At 53.1% G+C, this 14709-nt stretch overlaps 6 protein-coding genes across 6 annotated transcripts; 3 read left to right on the top strand and 3 right to left on the bottom strand.

Annotated features, from left to right (window-relative positions):
• Positions 1-1769: 1769 nt before the first annotated feature.
• samB (MYND-type zinc finger protein MUB1) lies at positions 1770-3795 on the top strand. The gene has a single exon (XM_025580029.1). It carries the CDS (start codon positions 1958-1960, stop codon positions 3779-3781), a length of 1824 nt encoding a protein of 607 aa, XP_025430570.1. The 5' UTR covers positions 1770-1957; the 3' UTR covers positions 3782-3795.
• An 851-nt stretch (positions 3796-4646) lies between these two features.
• Positions 4647-6169, bottom strand: BP01DRAFT_298126 (putative oxidoreductase, 2OG-Fe(II) oxygenase family; the record flags this gene model as incomplete). The annotated part of the gene is made up of 6 exons (XM_025571904.1): positions 4647-5318; positions 5418-5568; positions 5634-5650; positions 5745-5798; positions 5869-5928; positions 5990-6169. The coding sequence occupies 6 exons, from the start codon at positions 6167-6169 to the stop codon at positions 4647-4649; spliced, it is 1134 nt and encodes a 377-aa protein (XP_025430569.1).
• A 902-nt stretch (positions 6170-7071) lies between these two features.
• On the top strand, positions 7072-8269 carry BP01DRAFT_69044 (PIN domain-containing protein). The gene is made up of 3 exons (XM_025580028.1): positions 7072-7449; positions 7534-7902; positions 7969-8269. The coding sequence occupies exons 1-3, from the start codon at positions 7443-7445 to the stop codon at positions 8124-8126; spliced, it is 534 nt and encodes a 177-aa protein (XP_025430568.1). The 5' UTR covers positions 7072-7442; the 3' UTR covers positions 8127-8269.
• Positions 8270-10481: 2212 nt separating this feature from the next.
• BP01DRAFT_357570 (disulfide isomerase TigA) lies at positions 10482-12115 on the top strand. The gene is made up of 2 exons (XM_025575226.1): positions 10482-11234; positions 11356-12115. Exons 1-2 carry the CDS (start codon positions 10718-10720, stop codon positions 11931-11933), a joined length of 1095 nt encoding a protein of 364 aa, XP_025430567.1. The 5' UTR covers positions 10482-10717; the 3' UTR covers positions 11934-12115.
• An 80-nt stretch (positions 12116-12195) lies between these two features.
• On the bottom strand, positions 12196-13454 carry BP01DRAFT_357569 (heat shock factor-binding 1 family protein). Its single transcript, XM_025575225.1, has 3 exons — positions 13069-13454; positions 12785-12956; positions 12196-12557 (listed from the first exon to the last, which is right to left on the bottom strand). The coding sequence occupies exons 1-3, from the start codon at positions 13132-13134 to the stop codon at positions 12406-12408; spliced, it is 390 nt and encodes a 129-aa protein (XP_025430566.1). The 5' UTR covers positions 13135-13454; the 3' UTR covers positions 12196-12405.
• Positions 13455-13747: 293 nt separating this feature from the next.
• BP01DRAFT_69014 (cupin domain-containing protein) lies at positions 13748-14489 on the bottom strand. The gene is made up of 2 exons (XM_025580027.1): positions 14200-14489; positions 13748-14148 (listed from the first exon to the last, which is right to left on the bottom strand). Exons 1-2 carry the CDS (start codon positions 14223-14225, stop codon positions 13755-13757), a joined length of 420 nt encoding a protein of 139 aa, XP_025430565.1. The 5' UTR covers positions 14226-14489; the 3' UTR covers positions 13748-13754.
• Between the last annotated feature and the right edge of the window lie 220 nt (positions 14490-14709).

The raw sequence follows: 14709 nt of genomic DNA, 5'->3' as shown, positions 1-14709 counted from the left end.
CTTGCATGTGGGTGTAATTATGCATGATATGGGCGGGGGAAAGGGATTTGACCAGCACGGTTCGTGTCTGTTCGACTTGGAGCCTCGAGATGGGTGTTAATTGTTTGGCATCAAGGAGGTAACGGATAGAGTGGTAGCAGTGTGGATTTGCAGAGGATGAGTGCACTGTACTGCATACTGTCCCGATGACGGCAGCGGGTATGACATGAAGTCAATGCCTGTTTACGGAATAATGTGATCGGAGATCCATAGTTGTGGCTGTCTGTTTGTGTCTGTTGATGACCCTGATAGCTTTGAAGTACTGGTAAGCAGACAAGTGATCTCCGGGACACCCCCAATAATCGAGGCTCAAGCCCCTCTTTCACCCCTCTCTTCTGCACCCCCCCACCCCTGATGTATACAGTGGGAGGGGAGTACAAGGCCTGGATGTTATTGGAAACCAGGGGGCCATAGTTCAGAACGCACGCAGGAATCGTGGCATTAATACACCTACAGACAAGAAGAAATGATCAAGAGAGAGAAGGAGAGAAAGGGAAATTCATCAAACCACTATCTATTCTACTATTGCGCCCGACCAGCTATTTCCCATCCGAAGCAGTAATCAAGTCCGGTGGTGGAGGCACCAGATGATCTTTGCTCTTGGATCTACGGCGGACTCCGCTCGTTCAGGGAAATGAGGCCTGGTGCATTCCATCCTGATGCGTGATCAGGGTGAACAAGGGACGGCAGGAGGGCAACCCGGCGGGCATTAGCCGATTTCAAAAAAAAAAAAAAAAAAAAAAAAAAAAAAGAAATTGTTCAGGCTTCATTTTCATTATTATTGTTATTATAATTTGTCCTGATATTTGAGGAAGAGGAGGAGGGTCTGTGTTGTTTTGATTATTGTCGGAGCCTGCCAGTGGCGAAAGAAAGAGAGAGAGAGAGAGGATCGAATAGAGCGTGTTCCTTGCTCAACCAAAGTATCGGGCGTATTGAATAGATCAAGAGATTTGCCCTTCGTTTCAGTGGAAGACCATCGAAGGCGTGAATAATGATAATGATAATAAGTCAACAATGATGATGAACAAAGTACTCCGTAGAATGATAATCGGATTAGGTAGCAGCATCCGTGGAGAGGCAAAGAAAGGGTGTGGCGGGCCAAAAAGCCTGAAGGACGAAACCGCCTGACTGACTCTCTCTCTTTCTCCTCTCTCTTACTTACTCATTGAGTCTCCGACTCTCTTTCTCTCCGCTTTCGCTTTTCCAAGTCCTTCTCCTCGTTCTCACTCAGTCTCTCACACTCACTCACTTGCTCACTGACTCCCTCTCTTTCTCTCTTCCTCCCCTCCCTTTGGATTCTCTTCCCTCTCTCTCCCTCGAAGAAATTCAAACCCTCCCCTCCCCTAATTCTCCTCTCCATTTCAGCCATCCCATATTATTCCACCCCCTCTCCTCCTCCTCCTTCCTCCAGGTCGCCTGTGCTCAGGCTTGTGTCGCTTCGAAACCCCATACCGAGTACTACCCACCACCCAACATTCATATACACCCCCTTTCATCCCCGTTGGGCATAAGGTCGTCTCTCCTTCCACCCGGAAATTCTTGAACCATCACCGGGGTCCTCGCCGGCATCGTCCCTTCGTTCCCTGACTCTTGGTGGCCGTCAGACTCTGACCGACGGTCTTGGCTGCCAATACACTCCTCTTCGACGCCCGCTCTGCCATCGCTTGACAATCCTCCATTTCATCTCGTCCTCGTCGATCGCGTTTGAGCGTCTCGGTTCACCCACTTCAGTACATAATTCTCCGTGATTCCGATGACTACGTTGTAAATCGATCGAATCTTCTCCCTGGGTCACCGCTTGTAATCAATTCATTTGATTCCATCATCGGGTCTGGCTGTATTGCCCTGATCCGAGTCTTCGTACGGTGTTCTCCTTGACCGACCGATAGTCACATCCCCTTTCATCCTCTCGCCCATCATGCGGGAGGTCAATTTCAGTATTCCGAATGCCAATAAGGCATCGGTCAACATCACAACCACGCTGTACGATCGGCGTGCTCTCGATTGTACATCTACCCTACCGCTTGTCAACTCTCTCAATCATCTAGCTTATCTCACAACCTCATCCGCCCGCATTCGCGATATTCTCACCATCGATGGTGGCGTCGAGCGCTTGGTAGGCATTCTCAAGGAGGGCCGGACCAAGGATTTAATGGACTGTTGGAAATGGAGCCTCGCTCTCCAGTGCGTTGTCAACATTGGAGTGAGGGGCTCGGAGAATGTACGGACCAGAGTGGTCGAGGCGGATATTGTACCGGTGGCTGCGACCGTGCTGGACAATTATATTAAGGTGATGGAAAAGGCGCGCGCCCGAGCCGAGAGCGAGAGTCATCGGCACTCGTCCCGAAACCCCCTCAAGGCCATTCATGGGCCTACCTCGAGTCTTCCCAGTCGCCCACTCTACGTGGACCAGTCCACCAACACTGAACATCGTCCTTCTCGCCGCCAGGCACCTCCTCCACATATCGAAATCCCTCCCCACTATCAAGCCAATAACGCGGATGCCAATGCCATGGACACAGGGTCTTCCCCTCGTGCGCCCCCGGCTACTCTTCCAGAACGGCGAACCCTGGCGCTTGAGGACAATCCTCGCCATGCTCACAATGGTCACCGCCACCTGGTGATGCAGCCTTTGTCTACCGCAACTATGGACACTGCCGACGGGCTCGGCTTACGCCCGGTGCGTGACACTGAAAGACTTCCCAGCATGCTCCCGGGCCTACAGAATGGGCTTATTTCTCAGCCTGACTCGCCTACTACGCCTGGTGGTCCTTCGCAGCTGCGGAGTCAGATCCACATGCACGGACTTCGGTCACGTCCTACTCTGTTGCAACAGCAATCAGGATCGGGTGATTCTGACACCGCTACCAATGCCGATGTGTCGACAGTAGGCTCTACGACGGGCTCCGGACACAGCTCCTCAGCGGGCGATGAAGTGGGTAGCGAGATAACTGACCCGATGGTCGGCATGGAAAGCCGCATGGAGGTAGATGATGTTGCAGAGAGGCAATCCGTCCTTGCGGACGTCTCGAATGCCCATGACCTGACCGTCAATGACTCATCTGAAGGACAGGAAGCCGACACTTTCAACATTGCCCATCGCTCCGTCGTTGATGGAAGCATGATCGAGAACAATGATGCACAGACGAACGGTGCCTCGGCGTTGTCACCCGCCCAAGCTACCGACAATACGAACTCCCCTGTTGTTGTCCCGACTCCCTATTCCACATACATTCGCGACCGCCTCGCAACCCAGACCACTTCCACAACCATGCCCCGCGAGGAGGATGTCTTGATGGCTCTTCAGCTCCTTGCATATGTCTCCAAGTACTGCAGTCTCCGGACTTATTTCCAAAACACCCATTTTGTTCCGAAGCTTCAAGTGGATCGTGAGCTGAAGGCTCTTGATGGTGAGCTGTCTCCCCTTGAGCTCGTTGAAGACGGGGAGGAGTACCTGCAGCCGGACGATGTAAACATTTTCCCTCTGGTGGAACACTTCACGATGCGGCAGCACACGAAGGATATGCAATACTGGGCCTGCGTTGTCATGAGGAATCTCTGCCGCAAGGATGAGGCTCAGGGTGGTATCCGGCAGTGCGCGTATTGGAAATGTGGCAAGTGGGAGGAGTTTCAGCGACAGTTCGCCAAATGCCGCCGGTGCCGTCGCACGAAGTACTGCAGCAAAGACTGTCAGAAGGCGGCCTGGATCAGTCACCGTCATTGGTGTCACACCAATCCTTGAATTGAACGGATGAAACCTGCCTAATACATCTAATGCATATCGGCTTGCATAGCGTCGTATCTGTCATCTGGTCCCGTTTGTCTTTTCTTCGGCTCGTTTCCCAAAGTTTCACGTCCCCCTCTCGTGCATGGCATTCCCGAACTCGGCGGCGTTCCTGTTCCAGTACAAAGATACCTCTGTTTCTCCCTTTCTACATGTTTCAATAAATCCAGGCACAAGGCCTGGATCTCAGTCATATGGAATTCGTATAGCGGTCATGACAGTTTTAGTTTTTGTGTGGGAGTGTGATTTTTGTCTTTTGTCTGTTTCTTTATCATATTTGAGCAGCTAGTCCGCTACTGTCTCTCCATGCCGGACGATTTTCTTTTTGTGAGTAGCTCTATCTACCTTTAACTAGCATTGTGAACCATGTCCATTGTTGTTTCTCTGGAGCGTCTGAGGGGAGGCTGACGCTCCATGGTTTTGTGATTTGTCCAATCGATGGTCCTGGTACCAGGATTTTTTGGTGTTGCCGACCGTCGATGCAGCATGAGGCATATTACTATTGTTTTGAGGAGCGCAGCCCAACCAGTGATAGTCAATTTCTCCGTGCATTCCCTTGGGGGGGTAGTTCCTTTGGAGGGGCAATTGGAGGAGTTTCCAGTTCTGTGTGCATACCATCCACTTGTTTGTTGTCTTGGAACCTGCTGTAAAGCTGGAAGCTGCAGCTTTATGGGTCTCGATGTGAGAGTTTTTCCAAAGTGTTATGGAGGTGGTTCTACCTGTGGACCTAGCGCAGGACCTGAGGGAATCTTGAAAGAATCCAGCCTCTTCGATGATTCTATCGAGGTGGTAGCCTAGGCTAATCCGTTCTACAATATATCCATCATTTCTTTCCCTCAAACTTATACGTCGCCTCCAACCGGGCCATCAAATGCTCATGGGCTGTCAATGCCCGCTTCCCCGGCTCCAACGCCCCGGCCCCACCCCCATACCCAACCGTCTCATTCTGTGCTGCTTCTCTTTCGCGGAATTCGCGATATTCCCGTACTGGCTCACTCGCCACCGGCACCAATTCGGTATTATCGATCGGATGGCAGAAAAACACGATACTATAACGATCCCTAGGGGATTCCTGTTGCTGCTCCGCCAGCGGGAACACCACGCGATGGACGGTGGATTTCAACAGCCCGTCGGTCCAGTAGCTGAGTAGGTCACCGATGTTGATGAGGATGGGTGGGAAGATGAACCCATCTTCTGCCTCGGCTTGTCGCCCGTCGTTGTCGTCGTCGTCCTGGTTGCGGGGCGCGTGGGGCACAACAGGCACGGGCGCCCAGCTTCCATCCGGCGTACGGATCTCGAGGCCCGGCTGGCCCGGTCGCTGGAAGAGGAGGGTGATACTACCGTAATCGGAGTGCGCGCCGGCGCGGACGTCCTCAGTGTGGTCGTAGCTGGTGGTTGCCGGGGAGGTCAGGGAGGGATAGTAAAGGTAGCGGAGGATGCTGCCGGTTGGGCCCTGGTGGGGATCGTGGCGGGTGGTGAAGAAGTCCTTGGGGATCTGTAGATCTTCTTGTTACTTTGGGGAGCGGGTTTGTTTTGTTTTGGTGCTTGGGGGAATGGAGGGAGATAGCAAGGGCGATAGGATAAGACAACTTACTCCCAGTCCCAGAGCTAGAAGTGTCAGAACCCGAGCGCAGGTCTTCTGGCACAGGTCGGCGAAATGCGCAATCTCGGATTCGTGCGGAGCCAAGGCGGGGGGAAGCGGCTGTTGGGCTTTGGAGTCGATGAATTCGCCGAAGTTGAAGGCTCTGGGTTGCGGGCTGTTAGAATGACTCTCACTTGAAGAGGATGCGGATTGGACAGAGGAATCTACTCTTTGAAATCACCCGTCTGCAGACAAGTATTCGATAATGCATGGCCAGTGGTTAGCTGCTTGAGGTCTTTCGTGACAAGGCAAAAGTGTATCATGATGTATAGTTCTCACCCGCTGGTGTTCAGGGTCCAGGGTCTCTACGTGCATGCCGGACCAGCCTCGGTTCTGGAGGACGGACATATCAGTGACGAGAGACCATTGGGACTTCTTGGTTTAGGGACTGAAGGTAACCAACGTTGGGTTCGATGCGACAGGTAGCTTTCTCTTCGGTAGGGGACTGGAAAAAGGTTTGCGACTACTTATGACCATTCTGTTACTATACAAGGTAGCTTGTTAGAATTAGAAGAGAGGCCTACCAGCTCAAACGCCCGCTTCACATCGTCCGGGGTGAAATCCGTCCCCTTGCTGTCGACATACAGGAATCCGTACTTGGTGGCTGCATCCAGCATCGCCTTCCCCGCGTTAGGGTCCAGCGGGTTGGAGATGTCGAGGATGGGCAGATCAATGGCTGCTCCGACGGTAGTGGCGTCTGTCATATTGTGCAAGAGGTTGGATATATCCACGGATGAATGATGAAACAAAGATTTCCGGGGCCTCATAGGCTTCAAGTACTCAGTGGTCGCGCGCTATCAATTCAGTGGGACAATGCCGCGCTCGGCGCGATATGGGGGAAATGGGCTCGGTTCCAGCAATCCGTTCCAAAGTGGGTTCTAATCAGCTGTCGCTGGAGGAGACGCCGTTTCGATTGCTAATGGGTATGATTCGAAGGGTTTGACAGCTTTCTTGAGGTTGATACTCGAGATCTGAATATCTTCAATAAAGGCATATATACCTTGAAGTACTATGACTAGGACTTGCTCTACTCCATACACACCCAAATCATGCAACCGCACAATGCATCATATTTCAGCAACAGCCACGCAACCTGAGCCTGTTCTTATCTCTCCCTCACTACTCGCCCCATGGCTGACTTTCTACTCCAATGCAACTGGCCGAGTGTCCAGTTGCGCTGCACTCTTGGCTTACGGCGTTTCCACCCTTCGTCTTGTAGATGGGGCCATCTAGATGCAGGAGGTTGTCTGGTCCATCTATTTTGTTAGGTGCTTGGCGATGTTGAATGATTGGATAGGTACTGGTCTTCGATTTGATAGTCCACTTCCTATCGCCTGCTGCCGATGCAGTCTGAGTAATTTGGAGCGTAAATGTATGTGTAGGTTGGTGCCATTGCATTGTATACTAGTGCATAAGTAGTGATGAGATCCAGAAACCTACACCTACTCTTACTAGCAGTTGGGTCCAGTTCACTCGGGTCATTTAGTAGTACGATATAGTACTAGTTTGCGGGCTGTATGGATCATCCTGATTGTTTACGTTGCGGGAAATATATAACAACAACCAAAGTAAACATAAATCAAGGACCCCAGCTCAATCCCATCGAGTCCAAGCTCTTTTTAATTCGAATATATCCAGGTTCTCTACCAACATCCACATTGTTTTCATCGAACATATAAGTTGAATGTTCGTTGGGCGATCCACCAGTTGGCGGTCGTCAACACCGCCCTCGTGATTCTCCTCGACCGGAACCCTCCTCCGCCTTCAACATCCGGAGGTCGCATCATCGCCTGTCCAGCAACTCTCTCCCCCTCCTTCTTCCTCACCATCCCTCGCCCCCCTTTCTCCTCCTCCGTCATATCTTGCTTGCGGCTCGCACCTTATCTTTTTCCCCTCCTCTTCCTGCTCCTCTGGAGCTCTCCATGCCTGATATCGGTTCCCGCGTCTAAAGTCCGTGACCGAGCTCCCGCTTTCACCATGCCGAGTGAGTCTCAGATCGCAATAGCTCACTGTTGAGCTTTCATGTCCCCCCCCCACCTTACATTGCTAAGTACCATGAATTTGATAGTCCGTCCTTTGGATGAATGGGCCTCCACCCGCACTCAGTCGCTCCCTCTGGCCGCTCTGAAAGGGGCGGTCATCGGTATCGATGCGTCGCACTACATTTCCCAGCACCTCCTCCACCCCTCTTCCCGCGAACCCCTTCTGGTCGCCCTGGGCGGATTTCCGTTCGCGTTGAAAAACAACATTGAAAAGGAGCTCCAGGTTTTCAAGGACTTGGGCGTCGCCTGCGTCTTCGTGTTCAATGGCCTCCACTTCGGTAAAAAGGATCAACGACCCCACGTGCAGCAGGAAGCCGTCCGTGCTTTCGAGCAAGCCTGGGACCTCTACGACCAGCAACAAGCCGATCAAGTAGTGGATGCCTTCAGCAGCGCCGGTATGCAATCATGCATTGATTGGTTTTTGGATATCACATGCGCTGACTCCCGTCTGTATGGCCAAGGCACCCCCCGCCCGGACTCCCTCTACCGGTTCCTCCAGCGCATTCTACACCAAAACGGAGTTGACTACATCGTGGCTCCCTACAGTGCTGCAGCTCAGGTAAGGACTAACCCAATATTCGTGGAGGTTACAATCTCACGCCCGGTCTCTTTCGCATAGCTCGCCTATCTGACCAAAGGCCCGAACCCGCTGATTGATGCGGTCTGCGGATCCTCCGAAGCCTTTCTTTTTGATGTGGAACGGTTGATCACGCGGATTGATACAGACCCCGCCCAGTTCTTCTGGATCACCAAGCAGACCTGCCAGGAGCAGCTGGGTGGCTTGTCGAATGAACAGTTCCTCGACTTCTGCCTTGTTCTCGGATCCACATTCCTCCCAACCTTCCCTATCTTCGAGAACCCCCTCAATCCCGGCAAGGGCGCGATCGTCCGTGATGCCGTGCCGATGTTCAACATCGCCGGCCGCAGTGCCCTCGCCCTCTGCGCTCAATTTGAGGAGGATCGCCGCATGCAGGAGCTCCAGTACACGGATCGCTACAAGCGCGCTCTGATGACGGTGAAGCACCACGTTTACATCGATGTCGATGGACGAGTAGGACCAATGGACCCGGAGAATGTATCTTCAGATATGCACGAGTTGATTGGCCAACGTCTGCCCGAGGAGCTCTACTTCTATCTGTCCAAGGGGATCCTTGGCCCCGATGTGCCCAATTACCTGACATCGGGTGAAGTTTCCGTGTCCCTGCCGCTGGGGGTGGAGGATACCGAGATCTACCGTGAAGTCGCCGGTAGCACCCTCACACCCGTGCGGACTCAGGCGATAAGCTTGCTGTCGAACTCTCTCCACAGGTTTTATCAGACCAAGGTGATCCAGGTGCGCACCTGGTACGACGAAAACGCCCACTCTACTATCAACCTCAAAACACTTCCTTCGATCAAAGAAACCATCCAGTCATGGAAGATCCGCACCGAGCAGCTTCCGGAAGACCTGAAGAAGCAACAGGTAGATACCGCCTGCAAGTTGACGTTCGGCCGTTCACTAAATCATAATCATATACAGGCTTCTACCGGACGGTTCAAATTTGCAGTGCAGAGCTTGAAGCACCCGGAGTTCAGCTCGAAAACGCCCTCTACAAACCAGACACAAGTACGTGACTATCTGGGCTTTCTGAGGTATACGTGACTAATGACAACAGCCATTGACAACACAAGATGAACTCCTCTCGAACGTCTATTGGCGCTTTCTGCAACTCCGCGGTTATATTGATGGGAAGCATCAACTTACGCCATGGGGAGTATGCCTCGAGCAAGCGTTGTCGGGGCTTGACCCTGTCGACTCGCTCGAGGAGTCTACATTCCTCGCCATTGAAATGATCCGCTTCGGCCTCTTGAATTCCCAGCAGTGGTTCTCGCATGTCTCGGGCGGCCCCATGAGAGGTTCTGGTAAGGAATTCGCCCGGAATGGTTCGAGTGATGACTGACCAATGTAGATGAGGACAAGAGTTTCAACATGCTCGTGTCCCGCGTGGCATGTATCGCTAAGTTACAGCATAAGAGCATTGGCTATTCGGGCCCCTTGAGTAGACAGCTGCTCTGCTACCGCTCCTTGATCTCAGAAGTTCGCTCGACGCTACGGAACCTCATCGAGGTGGTCCTCGCGGGGCTTCTGCTGAGCGGCGACGCCGAACGGGACCGTAAAGACTGGAGCGAGTTGAGCACCAAGTGAGTGGGTCTGGACAATTGCTTCTAGGGTATCTCTGACATATGCAGGCTTCCATTCATCGATGACAATGACTGCGGTCTGGGAATCGCTGTGCGCACTTACCTAGACGACCTGCCACTGCAAGCCGATCCCACCTCCCCCGAAGCTCGGGCCGAGGTCAAAGCCAAGGGCAAGGAGTGGTTCCAGCATAGCGACAGTTTCACAGACAATCTCGACATGGCCTTCAAGCTCTGGGATGCGGTAGGTAATTTAGGGAGATGGATTGACTACGTTACTGAACTTCGCATAGGTCTACCGGGCATCACAAAACGCAGGCCGAGAGTTCAAGGACAGCAAGAAGTGGGAGGAGGCAAACCGCTGGCTCGCTGAGCGACGGTGAGGAGCGACTGGAAGATGCGAGCTTGCTATACGAGACACGCAGATCAACAATAGCAGCCAGCCGATAAACCGGCAGAACCAGCAACGAACGACATCACGACCAATTGAAGAGGATTGTGGCCGTACCCACGGAGCCTGTGCGGGGGAACAGTAGTCCGAGGTGGTATTCGATCTCGTGTAGCTGATGAAGATATTGCCATCTAGTGGGGAACTCTACGGGACGGAAGATGTGGTGTGATTATTTACTCGGGAGGAGTAACAGCTCGGATGAACCGAGATTGTGGCAGTGGCGAATTGGCTCATGACGCTCCATAGCGCCGAATGCCCCAGCCTCAATGATTACCAATCAGATTACCCATAACTAACCATGATGCTAGTGGTAGACAAGAAAGGAAGGTTGTATTGTAGTGAGTAGCAAGCAGTAGCTGGTTGTGATGTGGAGGCAGTTGCTTAGTGATGATAACTTACCAAGTGTCCTCTTCCGACCCGCATCGGCCTCCGCAGTCTTTCACCCGCCGCGGAAGCTTGTTGCTTCCCCCATCATTCACCATCGCCTCCCGCTTTCATCATCGGCAGTACGACCTGCCCTCCTTCTCTCTTCCACCGATTCCATCCACCACAACACACCCACAAAGAAAAGAAAAGAAAAGATGGTCCGCCTCACCCATCTAACCAGCTACCTCGCCCTCGTCGCCTCCGCGACGGCTGCCGTCGTCGACCTTGTCCCCGGAAACTTTGATGACATTGTCCTGAAGTCCGGCAAACCGGCGCTGGTCGAATTCTTCGCCCCCTGGTGCGGCCACTGCAAGAACCTGGCCCCGACCTACGAGGAGCTCTCGCAGGCGTTCGCGCACGCCACCGACAAGGTGACCGTCGCCAAGGTGGATGCGGACGAGCACCGTGATCTGGGCCGGAAGTTCGGTGTGCAAGGGTTCCCAACGCTGAAGTGGTTTGATGGCAAGTCGGACACCCCGGAGGATTACAAGGGCGGCCGGGATCTCGAGAGCCTGTCAGCGTTCATCACGGAGAAGACCGGCGTGAAGGCCAAGGGTGGTGCTGGTGCTAAGGAGGCGAGCTTGGTGGAGATGTTGACGGATGAGACGTTTGGAAAGGTCGTCGGTGGCGAGAAGGATGTGCTGGTGGCGTTCACGGCGCCTTGGTGTGGACGTATGTATTTCCTTGGTCCCGTTTTCTTTTTCTGGTGTCCACTTTTCTTTTTCTTTTTCTTTTCTTTTTTTTTTTTTTTTGATCGGGCAATTCCTTGCTAACGAGTTTAATGGGGAATCAGACTGCAAGAGCCTGGCTCCTACATGGGAAACCCTGGCCAACGACTTCGCCCGTGAAGCCAACGTTGTCATCGCCAAGGTGGACGCCGAGGGCGAAAACAGCAAGGCCACCGCCAAGGCCAACGGGGTGACCGGATACCCTACCATCAAGTTCTTCCCGCGCGGGTCCAAGGAGGCGACCGTCTACTCCGGTGCCCGCTCCGAGCAGGCCTTCATCGACTTCCTCAACGAGCACGCCGGCACCCACCGCACCGTGGGCGGCGGGCTGAACGCCCAAGCCGGTACTGTTGCGGCGCTGAACGAGCTGGTTGCCGCTGCCGGCGCCGGCTCCGCCACCCTCAAGGACGAGCTGACCAAGGCCGCCACGGGGCTGACCGATAAGTACGCGCCCTACTATGTCAAGGTCGCCGACAAGCTGAGCCAAAACGCCGGGTACGTCGCCAAGGAGCTGGCGCGGTTGGAGAAGCTTATCGCCAAGGGCGGCTCCGCACCCGAGAAGGTGGACGACCTGGTGTCGCGCAGCAACATCCTGCGCCTGTTTGTCATTGATGATGCTCCCGAGGAGAAGGATGAGTTGTAGATGTACATGATATGATGTGATGTCGGCCATAGAAGCAATGAGCTTAGCTTGGAGAATGGCAGGCTGGCGCTTGCGGCAGACTGCTTGCTGTCGGGGACTTATTCTAATGTCTTGGACTTGTCAATCCTTGTATGATACCAGGGAATAGCAGAGCATTGAATTATGAAAATGGTCTTATGGAAGGTCTTCCCTCAGTATCAAGGCATGTGCTCAACATAAAATGGAAAGGAATCGATTTGCAACGCAAGTAAAACTAGTAGGGGGTATCTTAATCCAACTGCCAGTAAAACCACCAACCAGCCTACCACACCAACATCCCCCATACTCTCTCGAACAAACGTCCTATCCCAGTTTCTGAAATTCATCCACAGCAACCTACTGACCCAACAAACTTTCAAGAAGAAAACAAAAACTCCACGCAACAAACAGCCACTTGCAGGCCAGCCCCAAGAACCCAATGCAACCAGAAAACTCACTTCCCTGGACTAGAACTCCTAGCCCCTTCCACCACGGACGCCGTACCCCCCGCAGCACCAGTACCAGCACCAGCGCCCGAAGAACCAGAAGTATCCAACAGCGCCAACGACGCCTCCAACTCATCCAATCTCCGCGCCATATCGTCCACTACATCCCCAATCCCCCCAAAGGAGAGAAGTTAGCATCGCGTACCGCATATCGCATACCGCATACCGCATATAAGCCGAAGCAGAAGTCTGAACATAACCCCCCAGCATCGAGAAGAAACTCTCTCCCCGGTTAGATCCTCCTAGGTAGAGGGAAAGAGGAAATAAAGAGGAAAGGGAAAGGAAAGGGAAAGGAAAGGGAAAGGAAATGAAAGGGCGGCCACGCACACTTAGCGAAAATATCCCGCGAGACACCGTCGAATTTATGTTGGAGTTGGTCGAGAAGGTCGTCGACGGCCGCGTTGAGTTCGGATTGGATTTCGGTTGCGTTGGTGGTTGCGTTGGTGGTGGTTGTGTTTGTGTTTGAAGGGGTGGGCGATTGTTGGGTTTGAGAGAGGGTCTTCTGGGTGTTAGTTGTGGTTTGTACGGTTCGAAGGGGGATTGTTTGTGCTGGTTGGGTGAGGGTGTGGTCGTATGATAGTGGGTGTTGGGATTGCGTGGGATGGACAGACCGTGGAGGTTGGAGGAGGAGGTGGGGGTGGAGGTGGAGGTGGCAGGGATTTGGATTCTTCGGTCATTGTTGGTAATCTGTTGCTTGTGTATCAATACCAAAAAGGTAGGCAGGCTTGGGGATAATTCGTGAAGTAGAAGTGGAAGAAGTTTGTATGTGCAAGTATGTAGGTTGCTGATGGAATATCGAGGGACGACGGGGCGCGGAGTACATAAATGGCGGCGTGGCGGCGCGGCGAGGGGACGGAGGTGCCCGCTTTTCTCGACGCGGGGATTGAGCTTGTTATTAGGTAGAAGTTTTGAGGATCCAAGTAAAGTAGCTGGATGAATCGATCTCTCGTTTGGTGTCCGGTCTGTGAGATGAACTGTAACTCTGAACGAGAAGTTTTCATTAAATCTCAGTGAATTTATCGGGAAGTTGAAGTGAAGGCAAGTCGAGTCGCAAACAAGCAAAGTACCCGAAAAGGCATGGCGTGCCCGTTCGGGTTTAGTCTCTCTGCTCTATACAAACTACAAAAGATACGGAGTTACTGTACTTCATTCACACCATACATCTTCAGCCATACATCTACACGCCTTCGATTTCCTGTCGCTTACGACAACTTCGGAGAGCATACAATTTTCAACAGACCAACCCATTTGAAAAACACCATGCCCTCAAGTAACCCCCACTAACCGACTCAACCCCTCACCCCTTCCTCTTCCCCGCGACAACCTCCCTGTACTCCTCATCAATCTGCACCAACACCCCCGGTCCCTCCCTCTCTAACAGCTCGGTCTCCAGCACGAAACTCACCACAAACACCGCCGGCTCACTTTCACTGGCGTTGGCGCTGATGCGATGGTGGCACCCCGGCGCCTCGTACCACGACCCGTCCTGCTGCACCAGCCGCATCGGCTCGTCGTTCATCTTGCACATCACGGATCCCTGGATCACGTACGCCGACACGGACGCCCCGCCATGCCGGTGCGGCGGCGTGGCGCCGTTCGGCGGGCACTTGACCAGCATCCCGACGATGGTTCTGCCGGGACAGTTGGCGAGTTTGTGTTGGTAGATGATGGTGGTTGTTGCCATGGGGCGGCTGGAACTCTGATCAGATTGTGCTTTGGGGGTTCAAGGGAGTGTGACGGACCCTGGATCGTAGGTTGGTTCCTCCATTGAGTTAGGTATGTATGTAGGTAGGTAGGTAGGTAGGTGGGGAGGCTGGTTGGTTGGTGGGTGGAATTGGTCTGTAAGTTGGTAACTGTCTAGCTTTTGAGCTTGAAGGCTGGCTCAAGGATTAAGAGGTTTAAGTTGAGATTGGAGGAAACTGCATTCTTATGAGCTGACATCTCAAGTATACTTTGGTCTTCGGGGGATACAGAGTTGAACTTGGGAATCTCGTGTCCGGGTATACGGGTATACAACGGATAGCCTAACCGGGATACGGGATACTCACGCAGGCCAAGACTCGCATGTTGAGGATCGACAAGTACAGGGATATTGTTTCAAGCACGGCACCTGACATCAGCCTGTGCGATGTAGCTCTGCATCCGGGTTTCAGTCGCAAGGACTCCTGTAAACCCTCGTTGCCGATAGCCTATCCCGCAGGTGCCAGACACAGAATCTATAAAAGTCATCTCCACACATACCCAACCATTAC

The sequence above is a fragment of the Aspergillus saccharolyticus genome, assembly GCF_003184585.1.
Source record: "Aspergillus saccharolyticus JOP 1030-1 unplaced genomic scaffold BP01scaffold_19, whole genome shotgun sequence".
NCBI classification, from domain to species: domain Eukaryota; kingdom Fungi; phylum Ascomycota; class Eurotiomycetes; order Eurotiales; family Aspergillaceae; genus Aspergillus; species Aspergillus saccharolyticus.
This window is presented reverse-complemented; position numbering and strand designations above follow the sequence as displayed.

What these genes read in the sequence shown, in the direction of transcription:
- samB (XM_025580029.1), top strand. Translation starts at nt 1,958, where the DNA reads ATGCGGGAGGTCAATTTCAGTATTCCGAATGCCAATAAGGCATCGGTC.
- BP01DRAFT_69044 (XM_025580028.1), top strand. An exon ending in GGATGCCTTCAGCAGCGCCG is followed by an intron (nt 7,903 to 7,968) that starts GTATGCAATCAT and finishes TGTATGGCCAAG; the next exon opens with GCACCCCCCGCCCGGACTCC.
- BP01DRAFT_357570 (XM_025575226.1), top strand. Translation starts at nt 10,718, where the DNA reads ATGGTCCGCCTCACCCATCTAACCAGCTACCTCGCCCTCGTCGCCTCC. An exon ending in CACGGCGCCTTGGTGTGGAC is followed by an intron (nt 11,235 to 11,355) that starts GTATGTATTTCC and finishes ATGGGGAATCAG; the next exon opens with ACTGCAAGAGCCTGGCTCCT.
- BP01DRAFT_357569 (XM_025575225.1), bottom strand. Translation starts at nt 13,134, where the DNA reads ATGACCGAAGAATCCAAATCCCTGCCACCTCCACCTCCACCCCCACCT. An exon ending in CTCCTCCTCCAACCTCCACG is followed by an intron (nt 12,957 to 13,068) that starts GTCTGTCCATCC and finishes AACACCCAGAAG; the next exon opens with ACCCTCTCTCAAACCCAACA. An exon ending in GCGGGATATTTTCGCTAAGT is followed by an intron (nt 12,558 to 12,784) that starts GTGCGTGGCCGC and finishes TTGGGGATGTAG; the next exon opens with TGGACGATATGGCGCGGAGA.
- BP01DRAFT_69014 (XM_025580027.1), bottom strand. Translation starts at nt 14,225, where the DNA reads ATGGAGGAACCAACCTACGATCCAGG. An exon ending in GAACCAACCTACGATCCAGG is followed by an intron (nt 14,149 to 14,199) that starts GTCCGTCACACT and finishes TCAGAGTTCCAG; the next exon opens with CCGCCCCATGGCAACAACCA.